This window comes from Eucyclogobius newberryi, unplaced genomic scaffold (assembly GCF_026437365.1).
Source record: "Eucyclogobius newberryi isolate DKJ021-1_F unplaced genomic scaffold, fEucNew1.0.hap1 SCAF_2, whole genome shotgun sequence".
In the NCBI taxonomy this organism is placed as follows: domain Eukaryota; kingdom Metazoa; phylum Chordata; class Actinopteri; order Gobiiformes; family Gobiidae; genus Eucyclogobius; species Eucyclogobius newberryi.
The window spans coordinates 17,832,599-17,850,671 of NW_027315834.1; the positions used below are offsets into that span (position 1 = coordinate 17,832,599).

At 40.4% G+C, this 18,073-nt stretch overlaps 1 protein-coding gene across 1 annotated transcript; it reads left to right on the forward strand.

Annotated features, from left to right (window-relative positions):
- The first annotated feature begins 11,733 nt into the window (after nucleotides 1-11,733).
- Nucleotides 11,734-16,105, forward strand: LOC140367437 (rho GTPase-activating protein 8-like). Its single transcript, XM_072453918.1, has 13 exons — nucleotides 11,734-11,764; nucleotides 12,354-12,401; nucleotides 13,463-13,591; nucleotides 13,694-13,781; nucleotides 13,857-13,988; nucleotides 14,442-14,528; nucleotides 14,595-14,693; nucleotides 14,774-14,884; nucleotides 14,957-15,030; nucleotides 15,117-15,194; nucleotides 15,279-15,407; nucleotides 15,595-15,698; nucleotides 15,769-16,105. The coding sequence occupies exons 2-13, from the start codon at nucleotides 12,362-12,364 to the stop codon at nucleotides 15,964-15,966; spliced, it is 1,269 nt and encodes a 422-aa protein (XP_072310019.1). The 5' UTR covers nucleotides 11,734-11,764; nucleotides 12,354-12,361; the 3' UTR covers nucleotides 15,967-16,105.
- The last annotated feature ends 1,968 nt before the right edge of the window (nucleotides 16,106-18,073 follow it).

The window sequence follows — 18,073 nt, forward strand, 5'->3', positions numbered from 1 at the left end:
GTGTAGCCCTATCTTGTTCAATGTTATGATTAAGGACATCTTTGACGACGTGGATGGGTCTGTTGGGAGGAGCCTTTATGCTGACGATGGCGCTCTATGGGTGAGAGGGAGGAATCTCCGGTTTTACGAGGCGAAACTGCAAAGGGCAATACAGCAGGTGGAGCAGTGGACCCTGAAGTGGGGGTTTAAACTGTCCGTACGGAAGTCTCAAGTGATCTGTTTCTTCAATGGACATAGGGACGTCTCCCTTCGACTGCATGGGCAGGTGCTCGAACAGGTCAGGGAGGTGAGGTTCTTGGGGGTCACCTTTGACGAGAGGCTTAGTTGGCGTCGGCACATTGATGAGGTCAGTGGTAAATGCAAAAGGGTGAATAACTTGCTTCGTTGTCTATCCGGCCAGGACTGGGGGGCCAGCAGAAGGTCGCTCCTGGGTATTTATCGGGCCGTCATGAGGGCGGCTATTGATTATGGCTGTATAGCCTACATGTCTGCGGCTGAGACTAACTTAAAGAAGCTTGATGTGGAGCAAGCCCAGGCCTTGCGCATCTGCTGTAGGGCTTTTAGGACCTCCCCTGTCTCGGCGCTGCAGGTTGAGTTGGGGGAATTGCCGTTACGGCTCCGGAGGCTAGAACTTCTGTTGGCTTACTGGGTGAATGTGCAAGGTCATACGAGCTCTCACCCGGTGAGGGACTTTCTCAGGGTTGATGGGGGGCAGAGTGAGGCTGGCGGTATGATTTTCAGCCAGGTAGGAAATGCGAAGGCGCGGCTTGCGGGGGTTGGTGATCTGCGTGTGAGCCCGTCGGTGGCTTTGTCTGCTATAGCTCCGTGGAAGTTTGTCCCGGCTCCTGTTGATGTTAGCTTGCATGGCAAGCTTAGAGGAGTCGCTGGGAGGGCACCGCAGTTTGCCGTTCAAGCGCTCATCGATAAGCACTCAGGTGATGTGTTTATTTATACCGACGGGTCTAGGGATCCTGAGAGTGGGCGTACTGGCGCCGCTTATTTTGTGCCTGACCTGGGGCTAGCGGTCAAGAAGAGGTTGACAGATCGCCTTTCTGTTTTCACGTCGGAACTTATAGCGATACGGTTGGCGTTGGAATGGGCGGAATCTGCTTTGCAGTGTTGCGGCATTGTGGTGGCCTCTGACAGCCTTTCTGCATTGCAAAGCATTAAATCTGGGAAATCGGATTGCAGACAGGATGTGTTGAATGGCATCTTCTGTCTGATGCTCTCCCTGTCCAGGAAGGATGTGAGGGTTTCCTTCATTTGGGTCCCTGCGCATGTGGGGGTGGATGGTAACGAAATGGCTGATGCACTGGCTAAACGTTCCCTTCGGCGGCCATCAATTGATGTGGCGGTTGAGTTAAGCAAATCTGAAATCAAGCCTGTTATCAAGAGTCATGTGGTCGGCCTTTGGCAGGAATTTTGGAGCCACTGTGTTACTGGACGGCATCTCTATCACATACAGGGTAGTGTGGGTCCTTGCGGGTCTATGGGCAGGAACGCGTGGGAGGAAAGGGCCTTCGCCCGCATGAGGATTGGCCATACTGGACTCAATTGGTCACTAAGTAGGATAGGCAAACATCCGACCGGTCTGTGTGGTCACTGTCGGGTGCCAGAGACTGTCGAGCATGTGCTGATTTGCTGTGAGGCTTATGATAGGGAAAGGGCCGGGTTGGCCTTGTGGTTTCGGAATAATGGGCGGGAGTTCAATCTGCGGAACGTTCTGGCGATCCAGTCACAGGGTTTGTGTCAGGCTGTGGTTGCTTACTTATGTAGCACAGGGCTGGGTAAACGTTTATAGAGGTGGGGGGTGTTGGAGACTGAGCCGAGGATGAGGAGCAAGAGGATGTTCTAACGCGCTTGGACTTCATGGGCCTAGAAACGCCAAAGTGATGGAAGAAGGACTTCTAAAGGATAAAACGACAAAGACGTCCCATGACCTCATGGGCTTTGTAAAACAACAAAGACGTCCCATGATCTCATGGGCTTTGTACTTCCAAAGCACCGAACGTCAAAGAGGGCGAGGAAGGTGAAGAAGAGTCTCCCTGGAATAAAGCCGGTTGGTCTCTGACACAACAACTATTCTAGTCACAAAAACACATCATGACCTCATGGGCTTTGTAACGCCAAAGCGATGGGAGGAGTACTTTTACGGACTACGACAGAGTCTGAGGACTACGAAACGTCTGAGGAATAAAGTCTGGCGGTAATGCAACACTCGGATGCCAACCGCCATAAAACAACAACAACAACAACAACATTACCACTATATCACTAATGCAGCTACTACAGCATTATACGTCATAAGGCGCTGGTACAGCTGGCAGCCCGGTGTAAACGCTCTCTCTTCTTTCTCACACTTATTGTGCTTTATCTCCTATATTTTGTAAATATAGTTAGTATATTTTTTCTATTTTACTGTACGATAGGGACACGCGCAGGAATAGTTTTTTAATTCAACTGTTTTTGACTTTTTTCGGCTGGATTTGAGCGTTTTTCGTTGCGTTCGTTGTGTTGTTGTGACGTGAGCTAGCTCCGAGCGAGCCCACCAGCCCCCCCCCCGCGCCCTCCGGCCGCGCTAAAGTACGGTACACGTTTATATACACGTTTATATGAAAGAGGAACTTCACGAACGATCGGGACACGCACTGGAACCGCTTTAAATTAACTTGTTTTGACTTTATTCGGCTGGATTGAGTGTTTTCGTCGTGTCGTTGCGATGTGTCTTGGCTCTGAGTCCCCCGCCCCCCGGCTCCGGCCCCGCCCCCCGGCTCCGGCCCCGCCCCCCGGCTCCGGCCCCGCCCCCGGCCGGCGCCGTACCGCGTTTCCACAAAGGAGGAACTCATGAAACTGCGGAGAACAGTCGTCTTACCCGGAGATTGTCACGTTATCCCGTCGCAATACTGACCTAACCTAATACTGATGTGCAATTCTGTCGTATGTGCAATTGCTGTTGGAATTCATGTGCAATTCATGTGCAATTACTGTGAAATTCATGTGCAATCTATGTGCTGTCGTGACACATATTCATGTGCAATTACTGTCGGGATCACATGAAATGGTATTTATTTATTTATTTATTTGTCTATGGGAGTTTTTATTTATTTATAGGAGATCTTCTACTGAAAGTGTTTTTCAGACTTCCTATAAGTGATCTGTTCTTCTGGATCTACCTCTGTATCTACCTGCGTTGCACCAATGAAATTTCCCCATGTGGTACAATAAAGGAATATCTTATCTTATCTTATCTTATCTTATCTTATCTTATTGGTCTATTAGGTTTTCTTTGGAACGTGCAAGCATGTGGATTTACTGCATTTATTTAAATTCTGATCCCACAGCTACAGTGGGCAGTATTAAATCATACTGTTAGAACAACAGCCACAGTTAAAAACACACAATGGTTAAGTTCAAATAATACCTTTACTTTTATTCTGTATTGTATTGTAATTGTATCAACCATAAACACTGCAGGCATTATAGGTGACCGATAATGACCAAAAGGAATCTCAATTTAATTTTTCATTATCTCAATTCAGTTCTACAAAACTGCTAAAACGTGCCTGTAAATATCTTTCTGAGGTTCAGTTATTACACAAAACGTGAATAGACTGTGAAATTCCCACAAAAGTGAAGAAATATGACTCTGTGTCTGTTTGATAATTGACAGTGGGTAGTTTTGTGTTTTATTTTTAATAATGAACAATGTACTCAATAATCAATATTAGCATATCTCCAAACAACATGTTTTTATTTGTTCCAACCTCTGGGGAACTGTTTGGAACATTTCAACAAAAGTGAGTCATAAGTCAGTTACTCAGAACCACAATTGTCTCCATACCAAATACCTTTTTTCATGTTTTTTAGATTAAATTGTTTTCTATTTGTCATAGCACAAGCTGCCCTCCAGCCACACATTTCACTTTAGTAGATGTTTCACATCCATGCCTGCAACAATGACACTGCCCTTTTCAAGTGACACTACAGAGACCAGAGTATCCACCAAATTAAATGCAGGCTAAAGGGATGCCTAAGTGAATCATTCTGTGTGGCCAGACTGCTAATGCTTTCATTCAGTAACATTCACATTTGGACAACGTTATGGATCACAATGAGGAAAAGTAACCCCACACCTAACGTTATTGCTGGAGGGGACACTTAAAGAACTACCTCTATCAACACACTGTCTTTGCTATTCGGTGGTGTCCAGTGTTGTATAAGTAGTATTGTCTCTGTGGAAATGCATCACCACATCCGCTCCTTTGAGGCAAAAGGTTCAATCCAGCAAAAGGTCTCACACAGACAAAGAAGATGTGCATGCAGCAGATTCTGTTCTATTCTGTGGGTCAAGGTCAACAGACAGTAGACTAGTCATATGTGTCCTTTAGTCATTTTCTCTGGGGAACTTCTTATCTAATGCGGGACAAAAATACTATATAATCCATTTCTATATCTAAATATAAAATATTCACTTATCCTCCTCCAATATAGAGTTTCTCATTGTGTCACCTTGGGCATTTGAGGGGAGCGATGAAATGATTAAACGCATGGTGTCGACGTGTCAAAGATTCACCTTGTAGTAACAATAGCCATAGGTGTGAAAGGCAACTCCCATATGCTTCATTGCGTATAGAACATTAAGAATGCATAAGGACTCCAGTTTAATTCAGTAAGAAGCAACACATGACCTTAATATCTGATCTGAATGACTAGATTAGGAGCATTAACGGTGTAGTATTCCATTGATCCTTTTTGGGGATGCACACATTAAATATTTATGGTCGGACCTGATGTGTGTGACATTGACGAATGGAATTAAAGTCATTGATCAGAGTTTATCTCCAAATAGAATCTGCCATAAGTTGAGGAAAATATGTTTCTGAACTTCCTAAGTAAAACAGAGCCAAAACAAATAAACTTCAGGTCATTAACTGCAACATGAAGTTCTTAGTAGAGAATTGGTAATTAGGTCCATACAAACATTAGCCTAGATCATGTTACATTAGACAATTACAGGTCACGGTATTGCCTTCAATGCTGTTTTGATACAAAGAGGTACAAATCACTGGTCCATCTTCGGCATGCAAGTTCTGGGCTGTATTTTCCAGTGAGGGTGTCTGCCACCCGCTTGTCTCATGGAGATGTTATTGCTTCTCCACAGTATGAGATTAACTGTAGGATAACGTAGATTTCATCTGGGTGATTTTGGAACAGGGGTGACCAGAAGATAAGTATGTTGATGCACTTCGGTTAATTTTTGGTAATTATAGTAATGTTCTATTAAAAATACTCACAGTAGGCCTATAGATTTAAGACAAGTTCCTATGTTTGTTCATTGACAATGGCAATAAACCCTTTCTGAATCTGATTCTGATTCTGATGTGGTGAAGCAGCTCCTATTATTACAGATTGCACCTTTTAATGAGTGCATTGTTTTTACTGTGCCACAACATGCACAAGGGATATAAGTTTGAAGAATGATCTCGTCTTTCAGCGCATTGTTATACAAAAATGGCTCCATTCACATCTTTCAGTTGTTTATTTGTCCAATGTAAGCAGATAAACCATTATTACAGCAGGCTCCTCTAAATCAGGAGTTATAATCAATTCTAATGACATTTCTCTTTATTGTTTTGGCAGCCAAGTGGCCTAAATGTAAAGGCAGGTTCGAACCAATCAGACATGGCCTGATTGGGGTGGCTAATCACATTTCGGGGGAGGCGCCCCTGGTGTCTTGTCCAAGGACACAACAGCAGTATTCTCCTGAGGCAGCTGCAGGGCCGGCCCAGCCTATAAGCGAACTAAGCAGCCGCGTAGGGCCCCGAGGCGTTAATAGGGCCCCCAATCTGGCAACCCGTCTTATGCGAAGTGCAAGCGCAGCGTGCGCCACTAGTGTAGTAGCGCTGCTGGCGCGGCAGCGCACACAGCGGTAACATATAACGCACAAACCGCATTTATTTGTAATGACAATCTGGCAACCAAGACACCAGACCTGCGCTGATTGGTCAACTTCATTGTGCGCGAGGAGCTCGAGAGCAAAACATAAACACAACAGAACGTGGTCCTCATGTCCAGAGGAATATATCTCCTGGTGCCGAAAAACGAAAGAAGAAACTTCTTGACGATGTAAAGAAACTGCAAACTCATCAACACTCTCCAGGTATTGACCTTCTCTTACAAAGAGACGGTTAATGCTGCTGTTTGAAACAACACGATTCTGTCACGTTAGTTCGCTCAGGCTGGAGGCGAGGAGAGCTCTGCCCCGCGCACAATAATATGTGTCTGAATGAAAGATAATAAGCTTAACATTTACACCAGCCCGGGAGTGTTAGCTGCAGGTGAGGCCGGTGAGGGGCGTCTATGCCCCGGGTCACTAAGAGGCGGAGATCCGGTCCGGACGAGCGCCGTCTCGTCCAGAACCTCTGACGTGAAACTTTGGAGTGAACAGTGTGCGGCCCCTGTCCCGGGCCCCTGTCCCGGGCCCCTGTCCCCTGTCCCGGGCCCCTGTCCCGGGCCCCTGTGCAGCCTCAGTTAGAGATGAGCTGGTTTGAGTTTGCGTCCCTCTCTCTCACATCACCATGTGTGAGATCAATCGTGACTCGTGATGTCTGTTTTACTTTGACTTCTTAACGTGGAATGAGAGGAACGTAAAGGTTTATGCATCAGCCAATCACATCGCAGCATTGTTTCACACAGAGGAGTCCAGTGTGTGATGTTCTGATCATAACAAACATTTATATTGTAATTAACTTTTAATAGAGCAATAAAACATTTCAATTTATTTAAAAAGCATCATTAGACTATTTGTTATAAATTATAATAAATTGATAGTGAAAAATAACCAGACATATTAAAATTACATCTGTTATAGAATAATACTATATATTTTTATATAAAAGTGACAAAGTTGCAGAAACGCAGTCGCTTCACTGTAGCTAGGTTTGGACCTTCACTTCTCGTTCTGTTCATTCTCTGGGAATAACATTTTTGCACTGTTTTATCAATGTTAATTGTTAATCAAGCAATGCTTATGCCATTTGTTTAATTTAATATAACTTGTTTTGTCACTTTAGCAAGAAGGAACAGTTGAGAGCAGTAAAAGATAAATTAGTAAGGATAACTATTACTTTTACATTTTCAGTTAAAATGAATCAATTTGACCATAATTATTTTTCATAGCCAATATTGTATTGAGTAATTAAGTACACTAATGTATTAATAACTGGCTTTAGTCATTTTCTCCTGGCGCAGTTTCATCACATCATCATTTTATAGCATTACAACCTCAACATTTTACTCTTATTTTAGCTGGCTGGACCACATTAAAATGCACCAGACCCCCCTGTTCATTCATTTAAACTAATGTGCTAATGTGGCTGAAGACCCTTAACGCCCACAAATACGCCCAAAAACATATCTGGGATGTGTGTTATTTGTACAGGAAGTCGAGGTGATGTCAGTGGAATACCAAGTTGCATTGTGGGATTTAAGTTATCAATATTTGAGCTTGTGAGGTGCTGAGAATAAACTAACTGGCAAACAGATGCCCTCGAGTTTTGGTGCGCTTTGTTTGCATTGAAGAAAGTTCCCATATGTGAATTGTTTACAGACAATGGCAATAAAACTGATTCTGATGACGTGGTGAGGGGCCCCCAAAAATGTTTTCGCTTAGGGCCCCCTGAAGGCTTGGGCCGGCCCTGGGCAGCTGCGATCGCACAGCCAACCTGTGGACCAGTAGATCTGACCACTCTACCAGCTTTATGTTTATGTCCAGAGCAATGTAATAACACCAAGTACACAGAAAGCAGTGCGCAGCCTGACCAGGAGGTGACGGGAGACAATGTGGAGAATCACAGACGAATGAATTGGCTGAGAGAGAAACGCACTCGGACTCGGCTGTGTCTCTGTGCAGAATGTCATCAAGACCTTGAGATTTCAACAGAAAATCCATTAGGGCCGTGGTGGGCCGCGGAAGCTAATTTGGCTGCAGATGTAGCGCTGAGGGGCCAGCAGCTTGACTCTCACTGATTGTCCCTGGCAGAGGTCAGTGATCTGCTCTAAACCTTTAACACCACACAACAAAAACAACAACAACAACAATATCCACTAATCAGAACTCTGGATCTCAAAGAAATGCGCTGCACGTGAACATTACATCTCTGAAAGAATAAAGAGCTATTTACCGTAGTCCATAATGACATGAGTGCTGATTGTGACTGTGGTGTTCAGTGGCATCCTCGCGCGCGTATGTACGCACGTGGACGCTCACTGTGTGGCAACTGTCAAGTCAGAAGATCCGCTGCAATGACGACATCTACAGGCGGAAGAGGTGAAGTGCAAGCAAGTGGGTCAAAATAAAAATCTCACCCCAAGAGGAAAGAAAAACATATGAATTGATACGTGAAGAAACGCAACAATGCCTGTGGATAAATTTAGAGTAATACATATATTGTTTATGAGAAATAACACAAATAAAAGCAGGTGTTTAAGAGCGTTAAAATTAAAGAAAATACACCTATGATATAGCTTGTGTCATTGAAGTTAAGGGCCCACCTCGATTTGATTTGCTTTTTCAATGAGCCAATGGAGGAAAAGGGTTTGTTTTAGTGAGTAATATTAGCATATTCCATTAATAAAATTGTGCTTGTGCTTTGTTATTGCTATTACTGCCACTACAACTGCTTCTACTAAGCAATAGCCTATCCTGTATGGGTTTGCTGGCATTTTGTGAAGAGTGCACTCAAAATAAATATGTAAATTTTCCAACCTAATCCCACGATGATGCAAAATGTGTGTGTTGTTCCGTCTGGAAGTCTCTGTTTACTTTGAGTTTGGTTTTCCCTCTCAGACCCCCACAGACTCCCACATTTCTCCCCAATGTGGCTATTTATAGAACAGACTGGAAACAGGCAGCAATCAACGAATCCCATCCCAACCATCTTATAATCGTCTCAACAGCTTCACCTACAATGAATTTGGAAAAGCAGAATAGTCTATATACCAAAACTGTGAATGCTATATGAACCAAAACGAGGCTATATGAATATGTTGTGTATTGAAAGGTCCACATCTTGTTGTTTATAATGCTGCAATTCAATATTTTCATTCCTATGGTCTCTTGTGACTGCTGACACGCCACATATTCTGAAGGAGCTTTTACCTGTCAAGTATCAGCATGTTGGAAGCAGCGGCCCATTTTGCTCAAAGCCATCGTTCTCTTTGAATTATAGCTGCCTTGTACTCAAAACAAAATACTTATTGCACATTCTTACAGTATGATTTCCTGTCCTTTGAGCAATCGGACACAGTTACAAAAACCTGTGTACATCTCAGATCCCCAGATGAAGGAACAAGTCTCTGCCTATAGCTCTTTGTAAAAGAGCTAAATGACACCATGAAAACAAGGTATCTCAGGAAATATTTCAACACATTTTTGTTTCTGCCAAGCTCATGGTTCCCCTATAGGGCCACTCCACATCAGTCCAGTGACTATTGCTTTAGCTGAAAGCACCAATGCAGGTCAGCTCACATTGTGGAGGTGAAAATGGAAACCTGACATATGCCAAATAGTAATACAAAATACATAAGGGCTTCAACTAACAAGTATTTTGCTGATACATTAATCTGCTTATCGATTAGTTGTTTGGATCGCAATGGCATCAATATACACATTTCCTCCTTTTGATGCATGAACTGGTTTGTCTGGATCAGAAATCCTCTTCTCTCATTACACGTTTGGGAGTCTGTGTATAGTCCAGATTACAATTATCCGATTACTAACATTTATTTACATTTATTTCAATAATCGATTAATTGTAATTCCATTAACTTCTTTCAGCCACCGAATACAAGTAAAACCTTTTTCAACCCCAAAGAATGTATTTTCCTGTTGTGACATTGTTTTCTAAAAAAGAGTCTTTTACCACAGCAAATGTACAAAATCCAACTGGCAAATGACGATATAGGATCAGTGTGATATGAGTCAAATTAAAATGCATCAGCTATGGCAAGTATCTATAATTCCATCAATAGTGCATCACTGTTAATGCAATCCTCAAATTGTGTAAACATGTTTCAGTCTTTTGTTTTGTCAGAATCCACAGCCTGTGACAAAACTCATCATTACGCAGTCTCATATTTGGGTCACACGGTCCCAGTGTACTCGGCTCATTTGCATAATCGCAGAATACCATATCAAAACCCTGGTTTCATTTTTCCAGCTCTCGCTGCCTCTGCCTCAGTGAATGTGCCACTGTTGTGTGTTTAGTGATAAGGCCAATGTTTTCATGAGTTGAAAAGATTTCCCTGTGCTTTTACATAACTGTGACTTATCTGCAAAATACAGCAGCAAAGTATGTGGCAAGTTATTACAGGGCTGTAAACATATAACAGACAAAGTAAATATCTATTTAAAAAATAAATAGCATGATTTTTTTTTTTTTTTGCAAAATCTCAACAATATCCAAATCCTTTTTGCATTAGGAATGTGGTAAAATATCGCAGTTCATGTATCGCACAGAACGTGAATGGACTAGAAAAATACAACTTTACACTCGTTTACAATTGCTACATTATCGATTTATCTGTACCAAATATGAATAAGTTATCATTACATTTGAGTTGTGTATCTCAGTATTTTCTAACTTGAGCCCATTTAAAATTTAAAGAAGAATACATTTGGCATTCAAATAGTAGCATAAACAAACAGAATAATTTTGGGTGGAGTTGTAAATATGGAGTGAGGAATATCTGAATAATTAAGTCACCACCAGCACCACTTTGTATCTACCTTAAGTTGCAATGATTTACCATGCAGAAAACCACCATAATAAAAAGGGCACAGCAGTATGGTCTAGGCCTAAGGGAAAATAAAAACAATTAGGTATGTGTTAAATGAAGCGTATAATAATATGATTGTTATCTGATAAAGGTTAGGTTATATTATATTGAGGATTACGAAAGAAAAAACTGTATAATTTAAAACCTACTTCAGGAACATTTAATTTTGAAGGATTATATTTAGTAAAAGTAAAGCTTTTGCTTCTTTCTTTTGTTTCTTTACCGATGAATTGCTTCCTTTTTATTTTTCCAATCACTGTGCAGCCTCTGAGGCAAAATACCAAGAGATTAGCATATTTATCCATAAACCATTCATTGTAGGATTCTCTCAAACTCCAGTACACCAGAACCCTTTCATTTAATGGAACATATCCATGACATTATAAACGTTTGAAAAAGTAGGCCTGATTAATAAGTGGCCCAATCATGTGTAATAGGCTTTATAAGTTATAATAGAGCCTATTACACATGATTGGGCCACTTATTAATACAAATACAGTCATGTATCTCATACAATGTTATAAATTATAACATTGTATGAGGGCTGTATTTTTATTTCCGCCTCAAATCTGTTTCTCTTTATTACCAGCAGGGGTCAGGCTTTCAACACTTACAGGACAGACTCTTAACAACTTTTTTATTTTATTTTTAAATACATCTTTAACTTGCGTAATTCAGATTCATAATCTTATCTCCGCTTGTCAAACTGTCAAGTAGAGGCCTACTCAGTGTCTAAATATGAACAATGTAATAATTCACGATTCGAAACGCCAATTCGATCAAAGTCGCGCCAACAAAACTGTGACTCAAGTTGCTACGTGTATTCTCCTGGGGAGTGTGTACTGGGCATGCGCAGTAGGTGCCCGTGCCAACCATTGGTTCCCTTGTTGAGGAAGTGAACTTCTGAAGAGCCGCAGTGCCACAGGTGAGTGGTCACTTTTCTGTCTTATCCAAGTCTACATAGAGTTTTGTCTTCAGCACGAGCCTCTGAACGAAACTTCTCTTGTGTTGGTATCTTTTCATCTCAAATCCAGGTTTCGATTATTTTGATTACGTGCATATTCTAACATTATAAAAGCTTCTTGCATAATATGTATAATTCTCGTTTTAATTATTCGTTTAATTATCACTGTGTTAAAGAACTGTCTCCATCATGCGTCTTAGTTTTCTAATTATAAATCGTTAGAAGCTGTTTCTCTCGCAGTTGATTAGATGTTGATGTTGGAATAGATGTGGGAGATGCATAAAAAAAATCAATGGATACTATGGATAAGTGTCTATGAGTGAAACAGTTGAAAATGAAATGGAAAAAGAGCTGATTCAAAGTAACATGAGCAGTGAGTGTAAAGTCATATTTCTGCACTTAAGTGGTTCATTTTATGTCCATTCATGTTTGAACCTCAACCAAGACAATACCAAATACACTCCAGATGTTTATTTTGTCAATATTGCCCACAACCTACTTATTATTAACATTATTTGACTTGTGGTGTTTTGTGTTTTGCTCTTCCCAGTCACAGAAATGACATCACAGCCGGACCTGGAGAAGCTGGCAGAGATCGGTGAGTTAAGTTTATGACATGCATAAACTGTATTAGACTGACTGCAACCATCACTAAAGTACTATCATATTTCTATAAAGAGACACTTATAAACGTTATGCAGGTTTTTTTTGTAGAAGCTCTCTCAATTTTATGGTCTTGCCTTTTGTACACCCCACGTTTCCTCCCTGTTATCAGCAACTGTGTGTTTACAGGAACTTCCCACAGGGCAGCAGAATAAACTTCCACAGCCCCGCCCGTCTGCTTCAGCGTTTCCCTCCCACTGCACTGCAACATCAAAACCAAAGCAGATAACGGCCATGATTCAGGAAAAAGTCACCAGGGTTTGTCAGGCTGACCAGTCGTGTATTACTCAGCCTTGACTTTCTCTTTTATGCTCAGCCCAGGCACAACTTTGACTCAAATTTGTATGAGATTCGACTGGAAATAACTGTATATCAACTATGTTTTATCAAGTAAATGTAGTTGATATCAATTATTATATCTGTATTCACTACAGTAACAGCTATACGCTCTTGTAGGGATGTTATTAGGTCATCAATAATCACGATTATTCAGGTCACAATATAATCGTAGCAACCAAAAAACAATAATCGTGACTATTTTATAGAAAAATTTAATATTTTTGGTTCAATCTATAGCCCAAAAAATAGACCAAATGTAAAGAACATTTATTTATCTGACTGTTTTTGTCATATTTAACTTGTCTTTCAGAAAGTTACATTTCATAAAGCTTATTGGTCACAATAGTAACATGCTTGACTACAGGAATGAAAGACAATTCAAGATTTCACTGTTTGGTCACAATCTCAATAATTGTGAATAACCGTTATACAAATTGTGGTAGTTTTTTCTCACAACAATCGTAACACTAAAATTTGATATCCCTACTCTCTAAGATTTGGATCTACAAGCTGGTGTCCATCCCTAAATATAGATTTAAAGAGCACGCTGTCTTCCAAGCCAAATCCTCTAAACTTCCCACTAGGGGGCACAAGGTTTTCTTTTGTCAAAGTCCAAGGCAAAATGACTTGTCTTGAACTTGTTATTTTTATGTGCAGAGCTTCAACGGGAGGAGGATGAAGAAGATCCGGTGTCCAGCGCAGATGGTCCTCCCAGCAGCAGATGCAGCGTTGACCTCTCTCACCCGTACTTTGACATCGCCCGTCATGGCATCATTCAAGTCTCTGGTCAGTGGCTCGTAGCGCTCACAGAATTACAGTTTGAAGAAAAGTTTACAAATAGTGTTTAGCAGTTACTTTGAATAACCCCACACCGTTTTCTTCATCCAGGAGACGACAAATATGGCAGGAAGTTGATCGTCTTCAGTAGTTGTTGTCTGCCTCCGTCTCACCAGCTGGATCACCACCGACTTCTAGGGTCACTGCACTTTACTATGTCGATTATCTTTGAAAAGACACGTGTTTAAAGAAGTACTGTATTTTTCCACTGCAGATACCTCAAGTACACACTGGATCAGTACGTGGAGATGGACTATATCCTGGTGTATTTTCACTACGGCTTGAGAAGCACCAACAAGCCCTCTCTGAAATGGATAAGACAAACCTACAGTGAGTTTGAAAGGAAGTAAGTTTTTATTGTGTCCTTTTTGATGCACATATTTGGCACAGATATTTGTTCTGCCTTGTTGTTGTTGTGCCAGTTCATCCTCGGTGCATCAAATTTGACTTTTTGGACAGACTCTTTTATATATAGTTTTATAGCATCATATACTAATTACTAATCATATACTAAGTGAAAAGTTCATTTGTGAATTTAATAACTTTATAAACTCCTTCGGTCATGTCTCTTGTATGGTTGTTATGTACATTGTGATTAAACTGTAAAATAACCAAATAAACCTCTACTACTACTACTATTTTACATTGAATTGTGTTATTATCTTTATCAGCAAATATTGGTTATCGGCTCTAAACATTCATATTGGACCATCACTGCTTTTCCATAATATTAAAATGATTATTATTTTTGTCATTTTTGTTATACTTTCCACGATTGAATTCTATAAGTATTTTCCAGATACAAGAAGAACCTGAAGGCGCTTTATGTTGTTCACCCGACAAACTTCATCAGAATTGTGTGGAATTTATTCAAACCTCTGATCAGGTAAACCAAACTCGCTCACATTTCCCTCTGAAAAGTGCATATTTTTCTTTTCTTCCCCCCCCCCAGTCACAAGTTTGGAAAGAAGCTTACGTATGTGAATTATTTGTCTGAGTTGAAAGATTATCTGAACTACGAACAGCTAATAATCCCTCCAGATGTGATCAAGTAGGTTACATAAGCAATTATGATAAACAATTGCACGTGTGTGACTTGTGTTTGATATCTCTGTTGCTGCTCATTAACAGACACGATGAGAAGTTACGTGTAGCTCAGAAGGGTGGACCCGCTCCTTCAGTGAAAAAGCCCCCACCTCGACCTCCACTGCCCACGCAGCAGTTTGGTGTCAGTCTGCAGTAGTACGTCTCCGCCTCCTGCTTCTCACCGTAACAACTGTGATCTTCTGTTATATGCGTTCTGTTTCTTGACAGCATTCGAGAGAAGAACGTGGGGGCCATGATTCCACCGGTGATGACCCAGACCATCGCGTACTTGAAAGAGAACGGTGACTGTCAAACATAATAGTGACCAGTGCCATAGGAAATATATTGAAATGACAAAATGTGTTGTTGTTTTTTTGGGCATATTAAGGTATGAAGACAGAGGGGATCTTCAGACGCTCGGCTCGCGTTCAACTGATAAAAGACATTCAGAAACTATATAATCTGGGTGAATAAAATGCACTCTACTAAAGTGAATTGTAGTGACTGTAAAAGACATTTCAAATTGACAGTTATAATGCTATTGTTCCAGGTAAACCAGTACATTTTGAGCAGTACGGAGACGTCCATGTTCCTGCTGTCATCCTAAAAACATTTATCCGGGAGCTGCCTGAACCACTGCTCACGTTCAGAGTCTACAGTCAAGTGCTGGATGTCATCAGTGAGTTTGAGTTGTGTTTTTAAGTCATTTGTCTTTGGTATTGTATTAGAAATGTCAGAAATTCAAACCATTTAGATCTAATTAAACAGGATATCTGGTTAATAAAACCAATGTATGTCGAAAATGTCTCATATTCACAACTTCATTACAATTACAGTAATTTTTTCTTCAATTTCTTGTTTTGCAGAGGTTGAAAGTAGCCTCCGTGTGAGCCGATGTAAACAGATCATAGAGAGTCTTCCTGAATATAATTTTATTGTGGCCAAATACTTGCTGTGTTTTCTTCACATGGTACATTTCCTCTTATTACCTTATGACTTTACTTTACTTTCTATCACTGCATTAACCACATCTCTCACAGGTTTCTCAGGAGAGCATCACTAACAAGATGAGTCCTTCTAACCTGGCGTGTGTCTTTGGAGTGAACCTGGTTTGGCCTCGGCACAACTCCGTCTCTCTGACCGCCCTGACGCCCATCAACATATTCGCCGAGATCCTCATCGAACACTTCCACACGGTGTTTATCTCGCACCGCGGCACGGCTGAGGTACTGCCCTGAACCGGAGCCGGATTCGGGGACGCAGCCTCGTGACTGAAACTACGCTCGGAGGAGAAAAAGAAACCTTTTATTCTCTGAAACGTTCCCACCAGTCACAGGGCCATTTCTAAGGTCAATCTACTGAAACCTCAGAGGCAACTGTTGTTGTGATTTTGGGCCTTACAAAAATAAATTGATTTGATTTGATTTGATTTGAAACATCCACTGAATTTGTATCTATATTGTCTACTCAATTTATACATGTCAAAAAATCTTGTGAGCTGCTCTTGTCTTTTATGCAAATAATGGAAAAGCGTGGAAAGTGCGTAAACACTCACTTTAAAGGTGCACTTTTTCTAGTGGCGGGTCTGTCAGGGAGATGGTTAATATTGCATTAGCTGTAATGTTCAACACAAAACTTTCTTCCATTTATTCAATTGCAAGTGTTTTTATGTAGCAAAAAATACCTTGAAAAACATGACGCCTCTCCACAGATCAGATCTTTGCTTGGTGGTGTCACTTGTCTCCATGGAGATAAATAGGTTTAATGTCATATTTTGGAATGATCTAGGCACAGCTCCATGGAGACAGTCAAACAGAAAAGTTACATAGTTCACCTTTAACACTGGATTATATTTTCATCACTTTGCACTTTTATAGGTATAATTTATGTTAAACCACTGACTTATCAAATGTTACTAGCCATTTTCTGTTCTTTTGTAATACTCTTTTTATCATGAAATGTAATGTATAGAAAACAAAAAGGACCAAACCAGTTGCTCTTTAAACCAGTTTATTATTGATTTATTTTTTTAAGAACTTGGTACAAAACGTGATACTACTCTTTACCATTTATCAACTTCCATTAATCAACTTTCAATGCATCAAAGAAGAAAAAACTACATTGGCATATGTAAGACAAACACTTTCCTATACACACTATCCACTGGACGGTTCTCTTAATGACAAATAAAAAAACTTCTACTTTAACAGCCAAAAGACACTTTTATTTCCATCCAAACTCTGTGTTGTCTTCTTATGGCAAAGTAATAGTAATACATTAGACATTGTAAGCTAAAAGTCAGAATGCAGAATTGGCAAATCCATAAAAAAAATCCTCAATGCTCTTGCTTAATTTCATTTTTTTTTTTTGCTTGATAAAAGAATATAAAATGTTCTAAGTCTTTTTTCTTTTCTTTGTTCAAATGTTGTGTTGTGTATTAAAATATATCTGTTTAAGCGCTGCACAGTTTCTCCCGGAGAAGATTGATAGAAACAAATGAAGAGGAGATTTTGGGGGTTTGATGGGTGGACACTGATATGATCCATTATTCTTCTCTCACCTGGATTCTCAGATGGGACGTTTGATATGCATCACAAGGTACATTCTGACAGCTTTTTAACCCAAAGCATGATCATGATACTGTTTGTTTAAAGGCAAGTCGGGTGCAGTGTTAATGCATATGTCTATCCGGCAGATATATAGAGCCCTACTGTTTTGTACATAAATAAAAACAGTGTGCTTAGGTACAGCAGTGTCATAGACTGACAATCCACAAATAGTACAAATAAGTGATTTTAACTTGTAAATCAAGGTCAAATGAACTAATGGCTTGATATTGCAGTGTTACAAGATAATACAATGATGGAATAAGGCATGTTTTAATTTATGTTGGTCTGATGGTGCGTATATCAAAGTTGGAGTAATCTGTTTTATACCTTGTATACATTTTAATAGTAAAGCATATTTTAATAAACATTAACCTAAGTGAATAGATGACTTTGTAATAAAGGCAAACCTTGTCTACCAGAGCCTCACCTGTTGATATGCTCAGATTTAATACAGAAAATAACATGGTTGTTCTTCTGAATAACATTTTATTGCCAGTGCAGTTTTTAAAAGCTGCCCAACAAAATTTGATCACGTGCTCTTGTTTAATTAAATTAGTTTGTTACTTCTACCTAGAGAATGTACACAGTAACAATGTTATATTAACAATATATAAAATGTTAAAAGGGTAATTTGTAGATTTAGCCACTTTGCTAGATTTTGATAACATTTTTTGCAGCTGTTAACTTAAAAGAACATTGTTAAAAAGGGTAGAGGGTTCTAATATATTGCTTGTGT